This window comes from Orycteropus afer, unplaced genomic scaffold (genome assembly GCF_000298275.1).
Source record: "Orycteropus afer afer isolate SDZICR_OR568_19922 unplaced genomic scaffold, OryAfe1.0 scaffold00263, whole genome shotgun sequence".
Classification (NCBI taxonomy): Eukaryota; Metazoa; Chordata; class Mammalia; order Tubulidentata; family Orycteropodidae; genus Orycteropus; species Orycteropus afer.
The window spans coordinates 1,082,316-1,097,968 of NW_006921850.1; the positions used below are offsets into that span (position 1 = coordinate 1,082,316).

The 15,653-nt window shown below is 39.4% G+C and overlaps 1 protein-coding gene across 1 annotated transcript in view; it reads left to right on the top strand.

Moving 5' to 3' along the window:
* The first annotated feature begins 6,029 nt into the window (after window positions 1-6,029).
* The window catches only part of LOC103204876 (T-cell receptor gamma chain C region C10.5), a 250,349-nt gene continuing 240,725 nt past the window's right edge, over window positions 6,030-15,653 (top strand). The window contains exons 1-2 of the mRNA XM_042782211.1: window positions 6,030-6,072; window positions 6,194-6,502. Coding sequence (XP_042638145.1) covers window positions 6,030-6,072; window positions 6,194-6,502 — 352 coding nt within the window. The remainder of the gene's footprint in view (window positions 6,073-6,193; window positions 6,503-15,653) is intronic.

Sequence of the window (15,653 nt, forward strand, 5' to 3'; positions counted from 1 at the left end):
GTTTCAGAAGAGCTTCCAAACAGAGACAAACTGGGAAGAAGGATGGGGCCATCCACTTCTGAAAAAACTGACCACTGAAATCTTTATGAATAACAGTGAAACACTGATGCATTACTGGAAAGTTTCATGAAGAGCTGTGAAATGTTGTAAGTCAAAATACAACTGGTTAAGAACTGCCTCCCCAGAGTAGACTAAAACCAAACTCACTACCTTCAAGTCAACTCTGATTCATAGCAACCCCCATTCAGTTTCTGAAGTGGTAAATCTTTACATCTTCCTTCCATGGAATGGCTGGTAGCTTTGAACCACCAACCTTCTGGTTAGTAATCAATGCCTTAGGCACTGCACCACCAGAGCTCCTTCCCCAAAGCAGAGTTGACCATAATGACATGGATAGAGTAAAGCTTCTGGGACCTCTATTTGCTAATGTGACATGACTCAAATGTAAGGAAACAGGTTCAAACATCCATTAATAATTGGAACCTGGAATTTATAAAGTATGAATCTAGGAAAATTGAAAGATGTCAAAAATAAAATGGAATGGATAAAGATTGATATCCTAGGCATTAGTGAGTTGAATTGGATTCATGTTGGTCATTTTGAATCAGACAATCATATGGTCTACTGTGCCAGGAATGACAAATTGAAGAGAAATGGCATCGCATTCATCATCAAAAAGAGCATCTCAAAATCTCTCTTGAACTACAATGCTGTCAGTGATAAAATACTATTCAAGGAAAACCAGTTAATATTACTGTTATTCAAATTCACGCACCAACCACTGAAGGCAAGATGAAGAAATTGAAGACTTTTTACCAACTTCCGCAGTCTGAAATGGACCAAACATGCAATCAAGATGTATTGATGATTACTGGTAATTGGCATGTGAAAGTTGGAGAAAAAAAAGAATCTGTAGTAGTTGGAAAATATAGCCTTGGTGATAGAAATGATGACAGAGGTCGCATGATAGAATTTTGTAAGATCAATGACTTATTCATTACAATTTTTTTTTTTTTAAATAAATGGTGGCTATCCATGTGGACCTCACCAGATGGAGTACACAAGAATCAGATCAACTGCATCTGTGGAAAGAGGTTATGGAGAAGTTCCGTATCTTAAGTCAGAACAAAGTCAGTAGCTGACTGTAGAATAGACCATCAATTGCTCATATGCATGTTCAAATTGAAGCTGAAGAAAACTAAAATAAGTCCTTGAGAGCCAAAATATGACCTTGATTATGTTCCACCTAAATTTAGAGACCATCTGAAGAGTAGATTTGATGCATTGACTATCAATGACTGACGACCAGTTGTGGGATGACATCAAGAGCATCTATGAAGAAAGCAAATGGTCATTAAAAAGCCAGGAAAGGAGGAAAAGACCAAAATGGATGTCAGGAGAGATTCTGAAACTTGATCTTGAATGTAGAGTAGCTAAAGTGAATGGAAGAAATGCTGAAATAAAAGAACTGAACGGAAGACTTCAAAGGGCAGTTTAAGAAGACAAAGTAAAGTATTATAGAGAAATATGCAAAGACCTGGAGTTAGAAAAACAAAACAGAAGAACACACTCAGCATTTCTCAAGGTGAAAGAACTAAAGGAAAAAAATAAGCCTTGAGTTGCAGTGTTGAAGGATTCTATGGGGCAAAATATTGAATGATGCAGGAAGCATCAAAAAAAGATGGAAGGAATGCACAGAGTCACTGTATCAAAAGAATTGGTTGATATCTGACTATTTCAAGAGGTAGCATTTGATCAAGAACCAGTGATATTGAAGGAAGAAGTCCAACCTGCACTGAAGGAACTGGCAAAAGACAAGATAAAAGGAATTGATGGAATTCCATTGAGATGTTTCAACAAACAGACGCAGCACTGGAGGCATTTATTCATTTATGCCAAAAAATTTGAAAAACAGCTACCAGGCCAATTGACTGGAAGAGATCCATATTTGTACCCATTCTAAAGAAAGATGATCAATGGAATGTGGAAATTATCAAATAATATCATTAATATCACATACAAATAAAATCTTGTTGAAAATAATTAATAGTTACAGCAGTATATTGACAAGGAACTTCCAGAAAGGCAAGCTGGATTCAGAAGAGGATATGGAACAAGGAATATAATTGCTGTTGTCAGATGGGTCTTGGCTGAAAGCAAAGAATACCAGAAAGATGTCTACTTGTGTCTTATTGACTATGCAAAGGCATTCAACTGTGTGGACCATAACAAATTACAGATAACATTGAGAAGAATGGGAGTTCCAGAACACTTAATTGTTCTCATGAGGAACCTATACATACACCAAGAGGCTGTCATTCAAACATAACAAGGGGATACTGCGTGGTTTAAAATCAGCAAGAGTGTACGTCAGGATTGTATCCTTTCACCATATTTATTCAATCTATATGCAGAGCAAATAATCTGAGAAGCTGGACTATATGAAGAAGAATAGGGCATCAGGATTAGAAGAAGAACCATTAATAACCTGCAACATGAAGATGACACAAACTTGCTTGCTGAAAGTGAACGTGACTTGAAATACTTACTGATGAAAATCAAAGACTATAGTCTGTATGGATTACACCTCAACATAAAGAAAACAAAAATCCTCACAACTGGACCAATAAGAAATATTATGATAAACAGATAAAGGATTGAAGTTGTCAGGGATTTCATTTTACTTGGACCCACAGTCAGCACCCAAGGAAGCAGCAGTCAGGAAATCAGATGTCATATTGTACTGGGAAAATCTACAGCAAAAGACCTATTTAAATTGTAGAAACATTTTGAAGACTAAAGTGTGCCTAACCCAAGCCATGGTATTTTCAACAGCTTCATATGGATGTGAAAGCTGGACAATGAATAAGGAAGACCAAAGAAGAGTTGATACCTTTAAATTGTGGTGTTAACGAAGAATACCGGAAATATCACTGCCAGAAAAATGAACAAATCTGTGCTGAAGGAAGTTAAACCAGATTGCTCCTTGGAATCAAGAATGGTCAGATTCCATCTCACCTACTTTGGTCATTCACCTACTTTTCCCATTCTTCTCAATGTTATCTGTAATTTGCCTTTAGAAGCAGAGGGTCAGCAAAGAAGCGGAAGACCCTCAGTGAGATGGATTGACAAAATAGCTTCGATGATGGGCTCACACAAAGCAAGGATTGTGACGACGACATAGGACTGAATGTTGTTCTGTTACAGGTAGAGTCGCTATGAGTCAAGAGCTGACTCAATGGCAGCTAACAATGTGTGTCTCTGTCTGTGTGTATGTGAGTGCGTGTATAAGTGTCTCTCTGTGTGTACACGTGTTCTAACCTCTCCTCATCTCAGTGTTCTTATTCTTTGATGGGATTTTTGAGCAGCCTTTACAGTGACTTGAAATAAATTGGCTGGAATCACAGGTCACATGTAATGGTCAACCTGGATTGCAAAATCACTGGCTATCATTCACTCACAGGACACTTAGCAAATGATATATTGTCATCAAGGAACCTACTCAGAATAAAATTTTTTGAGAGCAGCATCGACTCAAAAAGCAAGCAAGCAATGTACATTTATTGTTGGAGCAAAAAAAAAAAAAAAAAGTATAAACTTTAGTTTTCTTATCTGTTACTTCAACCTGGACTATCAATTCAATTCAGAATAACATATTGTCAAAACTAGAAAAGACCAAAGGAGAGGGGGAAGACCCATTCCTTTTATTTGAAGCAGGGAAAATGGGGGCTCTCTAAGGTGTTTCTTGCCTAAAACTGTAATGTGTATGATACTTCCAGTGGCCAGGAGGGGGTGCTAGATGTTAGTGAATGTGATCAAAATCCCTTACTTTGAAAACAAGAAGCACAACATTGAAAACAAATATAAAGTTTAACATCACATTTTGTATTAAAATCAATCCCTAATCATAAGCACCCAAGTAGGTTACTTAGGGCATGGGCTTTGAAGACTGACTGACTCAGTTCAAGTTCTGGATGTGTTCTATACTAGCTAGGTGACCTCACATAAGTTTCAATATCATCTGCAAAATGGGGAAAAATAACACCTACTTTATACTGTGAGGAAGGAATAAATATTCACAATGCTTGGCATTTAATAAAAGGTATTTATTATCATTTAATGGATAAAAAGGAGCTCTGGTGGTTAAAGCATTCCACTGCTAACCAAAAGGTCAGCCATTTGAACCCACCAACCACTCCACAGGAAAAAGATGAGGCAGTCTTTAGTCTGGATTTTTTTTTTTTTTTTTTTTTTAGTGGGTATAATGGATAGAGGATTTCTGTTATGGCCTCAAAAAAATTAGCCTTTTATGAAAAGTCATTCATCGGTTATTAAAAGTCCTAAAAGAAATTTCTACTACTTTTTCTACTTTTGAAATTTCTATTATGATTAATTATATAAATAATATTCAAGAGTATCTTATGTTCTTTTTTTCTTCCCTCTGATATCTCTCAATACGAACTCAAAGACAGTTTGAAACCCAGAACTGTATATCAGGTGCAGACACAGAGAACTCCAAGAAAAATTCTCTATTTTTGGGAAAGAGACTCTCTATGGACCAGAGTCCCTAGGTGGTGCTAACAGTTAACATACTTGGCTTCTAACCAAAAGGTTGAGTTTAGAGTCCACCCAGAGACACCGGGGAGGAAAGTTCTGCAGAACTACTACCTAAAAATCAGCCATCCCTTAGAGAAATAGACCATAGGACACCAGAGGACCAACATTCAAGCTGAGGAAATGGAGGACAAACAGGAATGCATAATTATGAGGGGCACAGCGGGTGGGTTGCAGGGTGGGGAGGGGAGGAGACTGGGTTACGGTTGGACATGGTGAATGGGGAATGAAACTAAATGTACACATGACATTGAATGTAAAACAAGCTCTTAAAATAAAATAATAATTTTTAAAAAATCAGCCGTTGAAAACCCTATGGAGCATAATTCTATTCTGACACACATGGGATCATCAGAAGTCAGAGACATGGCTACTGGTTTGTTTCTTGTTTAGAAAGACCAGAAAGTCCTGTTTTTGTTTGTTTGCTTGTTTGGTTTTGTTTGTTTTTCCATTCCTTCCCAACCCAGTCATAACAACAGCAAAACAAAAAATCAAACTCACTGCCGTTAAGTCGAATCCAACTCATGACCTCCTTGGGTTTCCAAAGTGGTATCTCTACAGAAGTAGATTGCCCAGTCTTCTTTCTAAGGAGTGGCTGGTGGGTTTGAACCACCCGCCTTCTGGTTAGCAGTCAAATACTTAGGCACTACTCCATCACTGCATCACATGGATTCTGACTCATAGTGACTCCCATTGGGCCTCCCAGGCTGTAAATCTTTATGAAAGTAGACTGCCTCATCTTTCTTCGGCAGAGCAGCTGGGGAGTTTGAACCACCGACATTTTCTTTAGCAGCCAAATGACTAAATAGGAGCCTAAAAGTCTGAGTACAAATTTCTCTTATGATAGAAACTGGTTCTATGTGTGTGGAGAGAATCCTGGTGTTTTTTTCTCTCTTTATCCTCTCATATCTCTACCTTGGATGCAGACATAGTGTCAGAAAGTACAATGCAGAGCAAGTGACTGAAGTTCCAAGTCTCCAGCCAGAGGACAGGAGGGTAGGGGGTCATGTGAATTGGAAAGTATTGAGGAGATTGCATAGAGGAGGGATATTTAGAATGGTATTTGAACTTTGTTCACCCCTTTTGGAGAAAGACCACTCACAGCCTGCCACAGGAAGGCATTCAAGAAACAGGGTGAATCAGAGAGGCCTGGGCTCCTCCCCCAGGCCTACCCCATCATTTCACCCCCAGCACCCCCACTACTTTTGTACTTATAGCTTGGTAATCTTCTAAGACAGATCCTAAGTTTCTTTTCTGTGCCTGTGACATCAGTTAGAAAGATCAGCTCTATCTCATTGTCTTCTCCTCTAGGAATGACGCTCTTTTTGAGTTGAACTTGAGTTTCCCAAGTGTATTTTTTTCCTCTTACCATCATCATCATCATCCCTTTTCTTTAAGGCCCAAGACAAGAAGGTATGCTGTGGTATCCGACCCTCCTCTTAGTTTTCCTGGCCCCTGGTAAGTATTTCACAAATGCTGAAGGGGTTTTTTGTTTTGTTTTGTTTTTAATGGAAGCCATAGTAGGAAATTTCTTTTACCTCTTCTTCAATATTTTTAGTTGTTGTTGTTCTCATTGTAGCAAGTCAGAAAGCTTCCAACTTAAAAATGAGATCAGTCACCAAGGAGACTGGGACATCTGTCATGATCACTTGTGATATTCTTGATCAGAAAATCAACTACATCCACTGGTACCGGTACCAAGAGGGAAAGGCCCTGCAACGCCTGCTTTACTATAACTTCCCCAAGAAACAAGTGGTGGTGGACTCAGGATTCCGTGCTGAGAAATATACTGCTTATGAAGGCCTAGAAAGGAGCTGTAAATTTGTAGTCAGAAATGTAGAAAAAAGTGATTCTGGTGTGTATTACTGTGCCACCTGGGACATGCACAGTTATTCAGACCTCCCTCAATCTACACTTAAAACTTTTGCTTGTGGCTGCTAACAGACCTGGTACACAAGACAGACAAGCTCTTGTCTCCTTACTTTCTGCCCCTGATTTCACTGCATTCTTAAGAATGAGAAACCTTGGGCTCAATACCTAACCCTCATCCTCCTGTTCTTCAAAAAGCTGCTTTTACCCCTCAGCCATGTTGTGTTATTGTTGTTAGGTGCCGTCGAGTCATTTCTGACTCATAGCAACCCCATGTACAGCAGAACAAAACACTGCCCAATCCCGCGCCAGCTCCATGATCCGTGCTATACTTGAGCCCATCATCACAGCCACTGTGTCAATCCATCTCGTTGAAGACCTCCCCCTCTTTCATCAACCCTCCACCCAACCAAGCAAGACATCCTTCTCCAGGGAATGGTCTCTTCTGACAACATGACCAAAATAGGTGAGACGAAGTCTGGCCATTCTCTCTTCCAAGGAACATTTCAGCTGCACTTCCTCCAGGATAGATCTGTTAGTTCTTTCAGCAGTCCATGGTACTTTCAGCATTCTTCACCAGCACCACAACTCAAAAACATCAACCCTTCTTTGGTCTTCCTTATTCATTGTCCAGAACTCACATGCATATGAGGCAATTGGAAACATCATGGCTTGTGTCAGGCACACTTTAGTCCTCAAGGAGATATCCTTGCTCCTCAGCACTTGAAACAGTTCCTTCATGTTGACTTTCCCAATGCTACATGTCTTCTAACGTCCTGACTGCTACTTCCATTGGCATTGATTGTAGAACAAAGCAACATGAATTCTTTGACAACCTCTATCTTCTCTCTGTTTATTGTGATGCTGGTCATTGGTCCAGTTGTGAGGATTTTTGTTTTCTTTATATTGAGACATAATCCATACTGCAGACTATATTCTTCAACCTTCATCGGTAAGTGCCTCAAGTCATCCTCACTTTCAGCAAGCAAAGTTGTATCGTCTGCATATCTCAGGTTGTTAATGATTCTTCCTCCAATCCTGATGCCACATTTTTCTTCATATAGTCCAGCTTCTCGGATTATTTGCTCAGCATATAGATTGAATAAGTGTGGGGAAAGGATACAACCCTGACACACTCCCTTCTTGATTTTAAATCATGTAGTGTTCCCTTGTTCCGTTCGAATGACAGCCTCCTGGTCAAGGTAAAGTTTCCTCATGAGTACAATCAAGTATTCGGGAATTCCCATTCTTCTCAATGTTATCCATAATTTGCCATGATCCACACAATCAACTGCCTTTACATGGTCAATAAAACACAAGTAGACATCTTTCTGGTATTCTTTGCCTTGAGCCAAGATCCATCTGACAACAGCTATGATATACCTTGTTACACATCCTCTTCTGAGTCCAGCTTGCACCTCTGGAAGTTCTCTGTCAATATACTGCTGCAAACGTTTCTGAATTATCTTCAGTAAGATCTTACTTGTGTGCGATATTAATGATATTATTCTATAATTTCCACATTCTGTGGGATCACCTTTCTTTAGAATGGGCACAAATATGGATCTCTTCCAGTCAGTTGGCCAGGTAGCTATCTTCCAATTCTCTTGGCATAACTGAGTGAGTGCCTCCAATGGGGCAGCTGTTTGTTGAAATATCTCAATCGGTATGCCATCAATTCCCGGAGCCTTGATCTTCACCAGTTCTTTCATTGCAGCTTTGACTTCCTCCTTCATTACCATTGGTTCTAGATCATATGCCACATCCTGAAATGGATGAAGATCAACCAGTTCTTCTTGGTACAGTGACTCTATGTATTCCTGCCATCTTCTCTTGATGTTTCCTGCATCATTCAATATTTTGCCCATAGAATCTCTCAATATTGCAACTCGAGGCTTAAATTTTTTCTTCAGTTCTTTCAGCTTGAGAAATGCTGAGTGTGCTCTTCCCTTTTGGTTTTCAAACTCCGGGTCTTTGCACACTTCATTATAGTAATTGGTTTTGTCTGCTCGAGCTGCTCTTTGAAATCTTCTGTTCACTCCTTTATCTTGTCATTTCTTCCATTGGCTTTAGCTACTCTCCGCTCAAGGGCAAGTTTCAGAGTCTCTTCTGTCATCCATTTTGGTCTTCTCTTCTTTTCTCATCTTTTTAGTGATCTCTTGCTTTCTTCATGGATAATGTTCTTGATATCCTCCCACAATTCTTCTGGTTTTCGGTCATTGGTCTTCAATGCATGAAATCTATTCTTTAGATGATCTCTAAATTCAAGAGGGATATATTCAAGATCATATTTTGATTCTCTTGGACTTGTTTTAATTGTCTTCAACTTCAAGTTGAACTTGCATATGAGCAGTTGATGGTCTGTTGCACAATCAGCTCCTGGCCTGGTTTTGGCTGAAGATATTGAGCTTTTGCACTGCCTCTTGCCACAGATGTAGTCAAACTGATTCCTGTGTGTTCCATCTGGTGAAGTCCATATGTAGAGCCACCATTTGTGTTATTGAAAAAAGGTGTTTGCAATGAACAAGTCATTGGTCTTGCAAAATTCTACCATGCAAGTTCCAGCATTATTTATATCACCAAGGCCAAATTTTCCAACTACCGGTGATTCTTCTTTGTTTCCAACTTTTGCATTCCAGTCACCAGTGATAACTAACACATCCTGATTGCATGTTCGGTCAATTTCAGACTGCAGAAGTTGATAAAATTCTTCAATTTCCTCATGTTTGGCTTTGGTGGTTGGGGCATAAATTTGATAGTCATATTAACGGGTCTTCCTTGTAAGCATATGGATATTATTTTATCACTGACAGCATTGTACTTCAGGACCGATCTTGAAACATCCTTTGTTATGATGAATGCCACACCATTCCTCTTCAAACTGTCCTTCCCGGCATAGTAGATCACAAGTTTGTCTGATTCAAAATGGCCAAAACCAGTCCATTTCAGCTTACTAATTCTGATGATATCAATCTTTATGCATTCCATTTCATTTTTGACAACTTCCAGTTTTCCTAGATTCATACTTCATACATTCCATGTTCTGATGATTAATGGATGTCCACAGCGGTTTCTCTTCAATTTGAATGGTGCCACATCAGCAAATGGAGGTCTCGAAAGCTTTGCCTTATCCATTTGAGTAAGGCTGGGTTTACTCAGATGATGCAGCTCTTTCCCAGTCCTATTTTGAGAGCCGTCTAACCTAACCAGACTATTCATAAAGTTGTGTGATAATGTATCAAACAGTGTTTCTTTGCTATTCATAAGATTTTCCCTGGCCAATTCTTTGAGAAGTGCACGGCCTCTTCCTTCTTCCTAGTCTGTCTCAGCCTGTAAGCTGGGGTGATACCTGTGCACCATGTGCATCCTGCTGGGTTTGAAACACCAGTAGCTCAGCCTCAAAACTCACATCAACATGTCACCATGGTAGGACAAACCGACAGACGAGTTTGTCTCTCTGTTGGAAACCCTCAGCCATAGGGTCTTCCTAAAGACAAAATTAAGATCTTCACATCTTAGCCAAACAGTCTGGATGACAATAGAGTTCTTTTGGTCTTTGGGGAGCTGGTGGAGCACTACTAATCTGCTTCCTAGGGCAGACAAGTTCACCTGGGGTTGACCTGTTAAGGAAGATATTTTGGAAAATATTATAGGTAGGCACTCAAAATACACAGTAACTGAAACAATGGACTCAAGCATACCAATTAACCTGTCAATGGTGCAGGACAAAGCAATATTTCCTTCTGTTGTACATGGAGTTGCCTTGAGTTGGAATGGACAGTATGGCAGCTAACACAAAAACACAGGTAAGCTAGTTTGCTGAATTGTTTATCCAGTTATCATCCAGAGATAGGAGGAGCTCTGGTAGCACAGTGCCTAAGGCAACTAACTGCTAACTGAAAGGTTGGTGACTCAAACCTAACATCCACTCTGCAGAAGAAGAACTGGGCAATCTGCTTCCACAAAGATTTACTGCCTGGGAAACCCAATGGGGTCGCTATGAGTTGGAACTGACTTGCCAGCAGTGGGTTTGTTTTGTTTTTTATCCAGAGATAATGGCTGGAAGTGTTTTTTAATTTATTTCCCAAGAGTATGGGAGCTCTGGTGGCATAGTGCCTAAGGCACTTGACTGCTAACCAGAAGTTTGGCGATTCAAACCTACCAGCCACTCCTTAGAAGGAAGATTCGGCAATCTACTTGCATAGTGATGATGCCTCAGAAACCCAAGGAGAGGTCGCTATGAGTCGGAGATGACTTGATAGCACATAACAGCAACAACATGAGAAATGATGGAATGAAACTTTTGGACTTCATGAAGACCTCAAGCAGTTGTCTTTTGAACAAAGTGATATGTTCCATTTAAGTAACCATGGTACTATTAGCATGATTGGTAATCTAGTGAAAAAGTAAACAGTTGGTTGGAAAATGTGCCAATCGTTGTTTCCTGCTTACATCTTCTTTTGAGGTCATCTGTCCCAGCTCATAGCCAGAACTGTTCTGTTTTAAATAAGGAAAACTCTCCCCAACATTGAGACAACCAAGTTATAAATTGAACTTAGTATACCTGAGGGTTTTTTTCCAATAATTAAAACTAAGAGACACTTAAGGCAACAGATAATAAATAGTACGTAGTTATTATAAGAAGCAATAAGCTCATAAACGCAACCAGGAAGCTCTGATCTCTTAGAGCCATGGTGACGGCTAATAGACCACAGTGTTAGGGGCAAGATAAATGTTCAGTCAACAATGGTATTGCTTCTATATGAAATTAGAACATATCAAGAGAGGATGAGCAAAAGGCTGATGCCAGCAGCCCCAGTTCTCAAATTCAAAGTCCTTTAAATGAAAGAGAGGTCCAGTTCCCTTAAAGAAGAACCCAACAAGTATATATAATAGTGATTCCTCCAGTCTTTCCCAGGGGCCTCTGTGGCCATCTACTTCGGTAACTGTACACTGAGGTCAGGAGAATTCCCAGATCTTTCAAGGGCTATTGGAGACAGGACCTGAGCTAATATTGATACCCAGAAACTCATATTGTCATTGTGGTCCCCTATTTGAGTGAGTGTTTATGGATGCCAGGGGTTAAAGGAAGTCCTAGTCCATTTCAAAGTGGGGTCCAGCAGATATATGGACCTACCCATGGTTATTACCTTATTTACTATGAGTATAATCAGAATGGCTATAATTAACAGGCCAACTAATTTTATATCTATCTATCTATCTATCTATCTATCTATCTATCTATCTATCTATCATATTGGTCCCTTGACCTATGGAGATATCATGATTGAAAAGGCAATGAAAGTTTCTGAACCCCTCTCCCTCCCAGTTAGGTCTGTAACTCATAAGCAGTACTGAATACTATGCAAAATGGCAGGTATTAGTGACACTCTCAAAGGCTTGAAGTGTGCCAAAGTGGTGACCTCTATGATATGCCCATTTACTTAACTAGGTGAACCATCATAGATAACCAAAGATCACAGCAATGTTATAGTGCTGAATGTAGTATCTTTATTAGAGAAGATCAACACATTTGTGGTGCTTGTTATGTAACTATAAATCTGGTAACAGTGTTTTTGTTTTTTAAACCATAAAACCAAAAACCAAACTTACTACCATCGAGTTGGATCCCACTCATTGGAAGCCTCCTTTGGGTTTCTGAGGTGGTATCATTATGGAAGTAGATTGCCCAACCTTCCTTCCAAGGAGTGGCTGGTGGGTTTGAACTGCCAGCCTTCTGGTTAGCAGTCAAATGCCTTAGATATTACACTACTCATCAGTAAAGAAGAAGTTCAGGTGGTGACATGGCTAGGGCATTTGACTATTAACCAAAAAGTAAGTGGTTTGAACCCACCAGCTGCTCCACAGGAGAAAGATGAGGCATTCTGCTTACTTAAAGATTTACAGTCTTTGAAGCCCAATGGGGTCACTATGAGTCAGAATTGACTTGAGGGTAGTGAGTTTGGTTTGGTTTTATCAGTAAAGAGAGCAGATGCAATTCACACTCACTTTTGGGAAATACGCATTCAAGGTCTTACTCCAGCACTTTGCAAACTCTTCTGACCTCTGTTACAATTTACCTTAATACCTGAAGGACCTCAATCCTCTGGCTATTTTGTGAAATAATACACTGGTCTGTTGTAATGATGAGATTATATTCATTGGTTGATTTTGCAACCCATTAATAAATTACAATAAAATGCATTGTAATTTGTTGGAGTTGGAAAAAACTAACTTAGATCTTACTTTACTAATATGAACAGATTTAAGATCAATTTCATTAAGGGGGGCATTAACAATCCAGCAGGGGAACTAAACTTAAGAAGCAAAGAAAATATAAGCTTCATTAAATGTTAATACAAATAAAAGAAAATGAAATTTTAATAAGCAATGACTTTTAGGTCAAAATTTGCTGAAACAGTACCATCTCCAGCTAGAACATGCAGCAATGATAGATAAAATATTAAAATTACATATCTGCCCCCAATATAAAAAGACTGTTTGCGTGGAGTAAAAAGGGAAAAGCACAATGAAAGCAGTGAGCACAAGTAGAAGTTGCACAAGCCATTGGAAGACAAGACATGAAACAACATATGAGAGATTTCAATGCCAGTCCAGGAAAAGAGAAAAACATATTCCACACATGGATGACTTCTGGATCCAGAGCCTGAGACAATGATCTCTTTCATGATCATGGGTTGAAATTGATCTGTGCTGAGCACTCATATGTCTGATTGTTATACTTTCCCACAGCATGCAACAAGAAGATCAAGTACTATGAAAGACCATCAGTGTTGCTAATCAATGAGAGTTCACAATTAAGGAAACAGACAAAATGGGCTATCAAAGAGATAGAGAAGATAATAGTCATTGATTTTAAAAATTAGGGTTTCCACTGAGACTATGGTCCCTAGCTGCCCTTCAGGTCTGGAATTGAACCCATACCTATGGTTCCCAGCCAAACAAAAGACAGGCATATGAGTTGAACATTTTCCTCAGGTAGATACACTCCTTGGAATGAACAATCATGGGAGAAAGAAGGGCTGCTGTGCACAACGAGACAGCTCAGGGGGCAGGAGTGCATGGAGGGATGGACACTGGGAAGAGGTAACCATGGGGAGGAAGTGAGAGGGGAGCTGTTGCATTGTGGTAAATTGTGGTCAATGTCCCGAGACAAAGTGTATGTGAACTACTGCATGGAAAGTGAATTTGCTCTGTAAATCTTCACCCAAATCACAATAAAAAAAATAATAAATAAGGGTTTCCAAAACAAGATAGACACATAAAATCCACCACTATATCTCTTATTTAAATCAAACCATAGAAACATCAAACCACACAGGACATACAGGGAGACTCACTAGTACCAGGTTCAAGGTAGCTCCCATATGAATGAGCCTTAACCCTCGGTTTTTTGTTTTTTTTTTTTAATCATGGCAGACATAGAATATGATCACATTTTTATTGCACACAATTATTTTGCATTGTTTTTGCTTCCACAGTTGTCACTTCCTTTGTGATTTAATATTTTACAATAGCTGAGCTAGACAATGACAGAGGGTATAAATGATATCCCTGGAATATTTCTTTAGCAAAATATTTTTGTTTTGTTAGATATATTTTTGGCAAACACCTTATCATCTTTAGCACAACTCCCAAAAAGTGAAATCTTGGGACCCTTGAACTTCAAACGTTGTCATAGCTGACCGTGCCTGATTTTTCAGTTGTTAGTATGGAAAAGGAACTCAGGAAATGTGACTGGTTGTGTGCACTGAAGGATCCATAATTTTCCTCCCCATGTCATGCTGCCTTTCCCTGCCATTCCCACCTTCTTCTCTTCATGGCTCTCTGAGTACTTATGGGTCCCTGTGTACAACTAGCATAGTGGAAATGAAACTGCACTTCATCTTGGAGCCAGGGATATGCCTATTTCTTAAAGATTCATTTCAGGTGCATTCCCTAACTGGCCCTTCACAATACTTTGGCTTCACCATTTCTGAGGTGCTAGAATGAGGAATCTGTTCTGCCTCTAGGACCTGACTGTCCCCTGACTCAACTTAGAGTCCTGGCTTTAGACACATACACCAACATTCCTTATCTTCTTATTCCCTCAACATTGTGCTTTATTTGGACCACATAGATCATTTAACGCACCATGTCCAGTATTGAGGTGAATCAATAATATTACTCACCATTTTTTTTTTTTTTTCAATTGTGATGTGGGTGGAAGATTACAGAGCAACTTCATTTTCCATTCAACAGTTCATACACATTTTGTTTCATGACATTGACTGCATTCCCCATTATATAACAACTCTCTTCCCACTTCCTCTCTGTGATTACTTTTTCCCTATGTCCTTATTTCCTATACATTACTGCCCTCTGAGCTATCTCCCTGTACAAATACTGCCCTTCTGATCTCTCATTGGTTGATTGTTCCAAGGAATGTACCTACCTGGTGTACATGTTCACATTATGTGCCTTTCTATTGTTTGTCTAGAAGCTGTGGGAATGAGTTCAATTCCAGGCTCAAAGGGTGAGTAGGTGCTATATTCTTGGGGGTTTTATCAGTGTCAATCAGACTAGTGTGCCTGGTCTTTCTTATGATTTTGAATACTCAATATTTTTTTAAAGCAATTTCTATGCTACGGGTACTTTGCTACTGTGTTGCACACATTCTCTTGTTTACTTTTCATGCAACCCCTCAGGTCAATTTTTACGGAAGAGGGAAAAAAGACAAAAGAGATTGCCCAACATGGGAGGTACAGACAACAAAGATAAACCCTTTTGCATATACAATAGCGCATTGTCAGTGAGGGCAAGCATTGATCTACAGGTGGATAGATGGGTGGACAGGCTGAATGATCAGGTATGTCTAGCCAGGGGGGATTGTGCCCATGACCATGCATTGGTTTGGCAGAAAATGTTTCTACAAGTGTATTTGTATGTGCTGTAAGAATGTCCAGGTACAAAGGCCCAAAATCCATTAAATGGGGAAGAGAATGTTTAATAAATGGTGTTGGCAAAACTGGAAGATCAATTTGCAGAAAAATGAAACAAGATCTGTACCTCACACCACACACAAAAATGAACTCCAGATGGATCAAAGACTTAAATGTGAAACCTAAAACTATACAGTTCCTCAAGGAAAATTTAGGGGCAAATTTAAG